The 8,175-nt window shown below is 38.9% G+C and overlaps 1 protein-coding gene across 2 annotated transcripts; it reads left to right on the top strand.

The window, feature by feature from the left end:
- Window positions 1-1,379: 1,379 nt before the first annotated feature.
- On the top strand, window positions 1,380-6,803 carry mrpl3 (mitochondrial ribosomal protein L3). 2 transcript variants are annotated; one of them, XM_079484226.1, is made up of 11 exons: window positions 1,380-1,486; window positions 1,572-1,646; window positions 1,966-2,144; window positions 2,378-2,469; window positions 2,659-2,757; window positions 3,290-3,389; window positions 3,517-3,577; window positions 4,792-4,903; window positions 5,287-5,364; window positions 5,768-5,845; window positions 6,434-6,803. In XM_079484226.1, the coding sequence occupies exons 1-11, from the start codon at window positions 1,440-1,442 to the stop codon at window positions 6,575-6,577; spliced, it is 1,065 nt and encodes a 354-aa protein (XP_079340352.1). In that variant the 5' UTR covers window positions 1,380-1,439; the 3' UTR covers window positions 6,578-6,803. The 2 variants fall into 2 exon arrangements, with proteins under 2 accessions (XP_079340352.1, XP_079340353.1); XM_079484227.1 differs by having other exon boundaries at window positions 1,447-1,646.
- The last annotated feature ends 1,372 nt before the right edge of the window (window positions 6,804-8,175 follow it).

Below are 8,175 nucleotides of genomic sequence, written 5' to 3'. Positions count from 1 at the left end.
TATGTCTCTCAGTAATACTGATCAAGAATTTTCTACAATTCACTAAATGCTAAATTTCCTAAAGGGATGTTTGAATGTAGAGGCTCTTAAACAGGCATCAAAAAACCTTGAGAAATTGTCCTACAGGCGTGATCGACATATCGTGAGTCAGAGGAATCTTTGAAGTTCAAACACACAAACATACTGTACACACACTTTTCTCAAATGCACGCAGCCTTTTAATTACCTCCTACATAAATAATTTAACACCTGGATCAACAGGACAAGGCCAGGGGATATGAAGAGAAAGAGATTATCTGATTTACACCTTTATCACATCCACTCCTACACTAACAACTGCCGTAAATACACGACAGTGACCAACTTTTAAAGTTTACGGTTTTAGTAAGTTAGGTTTAATAATCTGATATTGAATAAATATGACATGCCAGTAACAGGCAGCAAGAGGTGTGTACCACTACACAGACCATTTATAGAGCAATGAAACCTCCCTGTTGTCAGTTTGACCTGACATCTAAGTAAATCCAACATGATGCTTAAATATGCACATACCGCATGCTTTGCGGGCACCTGAGGTGAATCATCTAGTGCCACTGGTAGCATTGAGAGTGGATTGGGCTTGATTCAGAAACCGGTGGGATGGAGGAAAGGCAATTGGCAGGGTGGAGTACCAAGCATCAGGCATGGTAGGCGAAGTAAAGGATGAAGCATCTGGTACGGCAGATGTGAGAGCTGGCAGGGCAAGGGAGCAGGGGAATTATGGGTAGGACTCAAGTCAGCGGGCTTTTACAACAGTCTATGGTAAGTGAAGTTGTCAGTGAGGTTCATCTCAGATCCCTGTTTTACATGAACCCTGTTGCAGCTGATCTGATTTAATCCTATTTGGGTTAACAAATTTGCAGGTTGTACATTAAGACCCACAATAAGGTTCTTTTAATTCATATTAGTGTACACAAACATAAACAATCAATAAGCAACACGTTTACAGCATTTTTTAGTCTTTATTATTGTTAGTAATACCAATACTGTAAAATGGAAGTCAATGGCTATTCGGTTATCAACATTCTTCAAAATATCTTCTTCGTGTTCTGCAGAAGAAAGAAAGTCATACAGGTTCAAAATGTCAATAGGGTGAGACACAGATAACAGAAGTTTCATTTTTGGGTGAACTATCCCTTTAATTCATGTAAGCAGATAACCTCATCGTGAGTGCTGCTATTGATTTAAAGAAAAACCCGTTTATTCAGGTTTATTCGAGTTAGGTGCAAATTATGTTTTCTTAATTCTTAATAAAAAACGTTTGTAATAAAGATATATTTAATTAATGTAAGATATTATTATGTAGGATAATACAAACACTGCATGGGAACTACATATAGGAACGTCGAACTGCGTGAGAGGGACGGACACTTTTCTGTGTTACACCGGAAGTAAAGGCAATGACATTCTTCGACAGGACAAACACGAGACTGTCATGTCTGACATGGTGCTTTCTAGCTGAATGCATTTAGCTGTAATTTGTCGAACTGTATCGTAATTGTAAATAACAAAATGACAACGTTAACCTGTAGGTTTATAAGACTTGGCGATTCTTTACTAAGAGCGGCGCCAGTAATCATCTGTCGTGCTGGAGCTCAACTTAAGAGGTTTTTAAATCCAGTCTGTCTATTTCTTTACAATTTTATTTAACATATAACGCATTTGAATGCATGGCGTTTTAATGCATATTATTATGGTTTTCTCAGGCAGATTTGATGGACAGTACAGATTGTAACAGTCATGCTTGTGAAAGATATCTGTTGAAGAAAAGCTATATATTTAAACACTACTTCTTAGTTACTATATTTCTTTTTCTATTAAATGATCTACTGAGTTCTTAAACTCTTTGAATTAAGTGTCACATTTTGCCGCAGGTATTAGTATAAAGAATGTGACTGTACCCATGATGCATCTATCTTTCTGCAGAGCTCCTGTCGTTCAGTGTGTTAGGACACATAAGACAGACACCTGGTGGGATGAGCACCTCACGGAAGATAATGCATCTTTTCTAAAAAACACATTTGGGGAGGAATACAAACAGCAGATTAAGGACAAACTTAACCCGCTCAAGGACGAACCCTGGCCCAGACATGAATGGGCAGAAGGTGGGCTTTGTTGAAAATATTCATACTCTTTTGTACTGTCTGTAAATTGTTCACAGTATGCAAATGTCCTGTTTGATTGCCCCCTACACGACCTCCATGTCCAGTGTTATCAGTCATGATTGTTAAACAGCCCCCACATTTTTACACAAAGTTGGATTAAGAATGTGAACTAACCATGCATGAATTGAACAAGCCACATACATTGTGATGCTGAATCATTTTAATTATCTCAGGGAGTCGGAGAGTTGGCCTTGTGGCAGTCAAACTGGGAATGCTGCCTGTCTGGACCAAATCTGGAGAGAGGCACGTGGTCACCATGCTGCAGGTGCAGATATTTAAATTCTCATCTCTGTAGTCTCCAAGTTATGGTGACTAAAACATCAACATTTAAAGTAAAGGTTTAAGGTCACACTATATTTTAACTAAAGGTCACATGTTACCTGGCTCTGTACGTTTAGCAGAGTTGGATCAAGGATACAGAAAATGCATTTAACCAAAGCTTTCTCTTTCTCAGGTGCAAGATTGTCATGTGGTTAAACACTTGTCCAAAGAAGACTTTGATGGGCGTACAGCAGCTCTGATTGTGGGAGGAAAGAACGTCTCTCCATTTCATGTAAGAAATATTGTAACGTTTTATTAATAAGACTGCTCTCTAGTCCTCATAACAAGGCTCTTATTGCTTCATCTTTCCTGAGATCCTTGACCTCCTTGAGGTGGACTATGATAATAGATTCAAGCTCTTGTGCCGAGAGACAGACAGACAGACAGACAGACAGACAGACAGACAGACAGACAGACAGACAGACAGACAGACAGACAGACAGACAGACAGACAGACAGACAGACAGACAGACAGAGTACATGTTAGTCCCTATCTTGGAAAAACAGTTGAGGTCAGTGTGACTGTTTTGTAGTATTTACATGTCTATGTGACAGCTGACATAAAGTGCTGCAATTGTCCTGACTCCTGACCTTCAGTCTGACACTTAAGTATTTCAGGATTCAATCAATCAACTCTCCAAACACTGCAAGTCTGTTGAAATTTGATGTATTCTCTGCGATCTTTTCCTCTTTTTAGGAGTAAGAATATAAAATGGTAGATAATCTCTTTGCTGTAACTGAAAATCAATCTGTCTCTTTCTCAGAGGACGGAGGGATATTTAGACATTTTCCGAAATGCAGGTGTTCCACCCAAACAGAAGATTACCACTTTTTGTGTGACGGACAACGCTATCATCAAACCAGGTTCTCTCACTTTTCCAAAATATTCTTTTATTGATAGAAAGATTTTTAGCAACATACCCGTATTGACTTAATTGCAATAAAATAACCACATGATCTGTGACATTCTTTTGTCTTTCTGTTTTTCTAGGAACTCCTCTCTATGCAGCTCACTTCCGCCCAGGCCAGTACGTGGACGTAACAGCCAAAACGTGAGTCAAATATATTCCTACAGCTCAGCTAGTTGATATAACACCATGATCTTATGTTTGATTCAGACAATCGCATGAAAACCGCACGTTTCCTTCTATTGTTAGTTGCTTTAGATAAAAGCGTCTGCTAAATGTAAAATACAGTGCATTCAAGCTATACATTTGATGAGTATTTGTGTTCCCTGGGAATCGAACACTGCTCCTTTACAAATGCCCTAGGTATTCTTATTATATTGAGTCCTGTCCTCTCTTCCACTCCTTTATCCTCCCTTCCACTTTCCATCTAATTTCAAGCGCCTCATGCTCTCCTCAAATGAGTGTGTGAATCTCACAGAGAGAGGCCAGTGATGGCTGAGAGCCACTTCAGATCCTTCTGCAGCAGATCTGTTTGAGATTTTCTCTCTGTGCAGGTTTACAATTGATTACTTAATTATATCTGAAAGAAAGTTTTTAGGGAAACCAACTGTAGGATATTATACTATTGAAAAGTTTTAAAGGTGGGATAACACACGCATTTTCTGCCAATCTCAAATTAATCTTGAGTATACACCAGTATTGCATGCGTCGTATCTTCAACAGTATTTAGTTTGAACAAATTTATAAAAGATCGATACAGCCATAAGATTATCTCCGGAATCAGACTAGCTGCTGGAGGTAGGCGGCGGATGGAATTTCAGCACGAGCACACGATAACATTTCATTATCGCATATCCCTTCTTGTTGTTTACATTATGCACGTACGTGCCTATTGCCAACAAAACACAGACAAATGACTTAGTTTGACTTACCGCGGCATCTTTTAGCACTGGGAAAGCGCCATCTATCAGTGTCAAACGATCTCCAAATCAAGCACAAACAACCACTGCTGAACTTCTCTCACTATTGCAAGAGTAACGAGCTAAAGCTGCAGGCCCACAGCGCAGCGTATCTTGACTACTGGGTCTTCCTATTGCTCGTTGGTTGGCACGTGGATCCCTTTTACGAAACCAGACCAGACATGTAAAAAACTTTCTGAAACCAGTTGGAGTGCTGGGGGAGTGTATCAAGTACAGAAATACTACGTCAAAAGTCCAACTCGTTGACCATGTTAAACATGAGAAGCCGGAACGTTCAACAGTGTAAAGAAGTCAGAATGCATGACACAGCATGTTATCCTGCCTTCAAGCAGTAATTTTGATGATAATGTTTATGATGATCGTTTTTATTTTTTGTAGTATTGGAAAGGGTTTTCAGGGTGTGATGAAGCGCTGGGGGTTTAAAGGTCAACCTGCTACCCATGGACAAACTAAGACACACAGGAGGCCAGGCTCCCTGGGACCGGGAGGGGTATGTGTTTTAGTTTATTTCTGTTTATTTCATTTTAGATTTCTCCTGCTGTAGCAAATGGTGTTTTTTTCCCTGTGGAGTTTTTCACATGAATATCTTGAGCAGTTGCAACATGGGAGGTTGGAGTTCAATCCATGCCATGAATTAATGAAATACCTTCTCAGGACCACATAGTGTAATTTGTCTCTCACACTGCACATTTTCAGATATGCCGTCCCGGCACTTTCCACTTTCAAGGATTCATGTCAGTCATTTCAAATAAATGTCCAGTACAGTCTCTCATGAGACCTTTGCTCTATCGGTTTAAGTGCGACCTCTCCATCCCTTTGAATGGTTAATGGGTAAGGATGGATCAGTTAAGTAACCCGTCTCTTTCCCCCCAGGACCCAGCCAAAGTTTTCAAAGGAAAGAAGATGCCAGGCAGGATGGGAAACATTTACGACACAACTCATGGCTTAAAGGTACTGCAAACTGCACTGCAAGTCTGTTCAATATCAAAATCATTAGATTATCTGTTTGCATATAAATGTGTCGTGATGCGTTCACAATATGAAAATTTGCCTGTTTAATTTGTCCATTGAGTAAACCATCAAATCTCCAGATTGATTCTGTTCTGCAGTGCACTATGCAGTTTACACACTGCATTGCAGGTTTTGTCACGTCCACAAAGTAATGGCTATATAAATTACAATTATCACATTAAGATGTATAGAGTACACTGTGAGCACGACTTCAAAGCTCGGCTGGGCCATATTATTTACTTTAAGACGAGGTGTGCTGAGGAAGCATCTTTGATAAAGTCACCTGGTGTCAGTGTGATGATGATGATGATGCATGAGGTGAAAAAGTTCTTCTCTTCTACAGGTGTGGAGAGTGAACACCAAATATAACGTCCTATATGTCAACGGATCTGTACCCGGCCACCGCAACTGTGTGGTTAAGGTATAACACACACACACTTTGGCAAGTATGCAAAGTGTCAGGCACTTGTTCTCAGGTAGAATTGCTTTTCGAAGGTGAAGAACGCAAGGTCATCTTTTACATCTGAGAAAAGTCTCTCTTTCGTCCTTTTCCGCTGCTGTCTTCACTTTCAGCACCATTTAGCTAAAATAAGAGCTTACTGTACTGTTCATGACAGCACTGACCTTGGCACACTAGCACGCGCTTGTGCCGGGTTACTCATATTTGTCGAAACGGGAAGGTGGTTCCGTCTGCTGAATGCATAATTAAATCGATTATTTTTAGGCAGCATTTCATCTTTTAGAGTTTGCTTGCATCCACACGTTCATCATCAAAATAAGAGCCAACGTTTGCCTTCATTCAGTAAGCGATGACATCATACTTGTAGTACCTATTCCTAGTAGTACCTTGGTATACAATTATTTACTGAAAGATGTGAGAAAGGCGACTAAAATAATAAAAACTAGAATTTAGATTGTTGTATCATATAGTAAGGTTTAAAGGATTTGAATGTATTAAACATGAGGAGGACTTGACATATTTGCTTAAATGTTGTGCTTGACCAATTAGGTGAGGGACTCAATTCTGCCAAATCGGTTGGAGAAGAACAAGAGCCCACCATTTCCCACCTTTTATGCTGATGGAGATGAGGAGCTCCCTGAAGATCTCTTCGATGACAATATTTTCCAATTTGGGGAACCCATCCCTGAATGAGGTAGAAACCCTTAAAACTGTTCCTGCTATGCTGCTCGAAAAGGCAGGAGGGATCATTTGACCCTTTCATCCAGTGGCTTCAGTGCTGCTGGGATACTAGGAACGTGACAGATGTACAAAGGAACTCGAAAAGTACATTTTCATGTTATCCTGAGTAGGCCCTTATACTAATAAAACACGGTGTTAAATCATTTGTGTATTTAAAGAATAAAACCCATTTGATATAATCTTTGTTTTCATTTGTTTTGATTAAATACAAGGGTATACATCTCATCTAACACATTTTAAATTATGGAGATCTACAGTTATATAATGGAGAACAAAATGAATTCGGTGCAAGATCTCATTTGATGGATAAGAACGTAAATGAGATAATTAACTAAACTTGGCGTTGGTATTAAAATGAAGCTCTCTTGGCATTTCAGAAGTCTCTTATGTCTGAACTTCACCTGGATCTTGACCACAACAACTAATTGATTGATTCATTCGATTTTATAAAGCCAGGCATTATACAGTCATCATCACTGTGTTTATTTATGTGTCGTCAGCATTATCTGACTTAAGTCGACAATGTGGGTTTAATGGAAGTGGAAGTTGCAAATACATCAGACTGACAGCAAAACTATAAGGATATGCTGTGCATTAGAGAAGAGAGAGAAAGCAGCGGAGACGGAAGGATGAATAGATGCTGACAATGGTTGACATTTCTCTCTCTCTCTAAGTGAGGGGAATAAAGCAAGGCATTAATGTTGCATGAGTTAAAGCTCTCTGGCTTATGAAGGAAGAGAGTGTGTGAGCGGATGGAGATGCTACATTAGAATGAAATGCCCTCAAACCCCATTTCTTATATACAGCCTTACTACATTGTGGAAAAGTCACATTCATGTTTTTTCTGTGTGTTGTCATCTCCATCTTGTGTATGTTTTTCTTAGAAGACACAAGATTAGTGGACATTTAGCTAGTGGGGATTTCACTTATCAGTATGACAAGTTGAATGGGAGAAGAGAATGTGATGTAAGCCTGTAATGTATAAAGTAAATGTGGCAAGTAAGTGTAAAGTATAAAGTAAATACCTGCCATCCGTTAAATGTTACTTTACAATATGTGAGAGAAAAATGTTTATTGTGTAGCAGAAAACATATTGACATACATAAACATAAATAACATAAACTGTAAAATATACTGTCACCAAAATGACATCCTGTAATCCCTGAATTTATTTTATTGTAAGGTTCTAGTAACTTAGTTTTTACAGAGAAGCCCTTCAACTGCTTTTAAGTCATTAGCCTCAGAGTTAGTGCCTAAAAAATAGTGTGTTTTAAAGTTAACAAGCTATGCAAAGCTTCATACATTATAACCGAGCTGTCACATATTGTGTTCATGTATTATTCAGTCTGCACTACAATTTCAAGACAGCGTCATTACGGTAAGCGGTGACGTTAAGATTTACACATTTTATGTTATTTTTTGCACTGTTGTTAGTTGTCACCATAAAACTTCAAGCTATTGTCCATTTAGCTATGGTGAAATAGATTGTTATATTTCAAATTTGCTGCCTTCAATTTTTTGTACAATCAAATTGGCTTTACACGTTGAGT

Source organism: Barbatula barbatula (genome assembly GCF_947034865.1).
Source record: "Barbatula barbatula genome assembly, chromosome: 21".
NCBI lineage: Eukaryota > Metazoa > Chordata > Actinopteri > Cypriniformes > Nemacheilidae > Barbatula > Barbatula barbatula.
The sequence above is the reverse complement of the archived record's forward strand: the minus strand, read 5'-3'. Positions and strand labels throughout refer to the sequence as shown.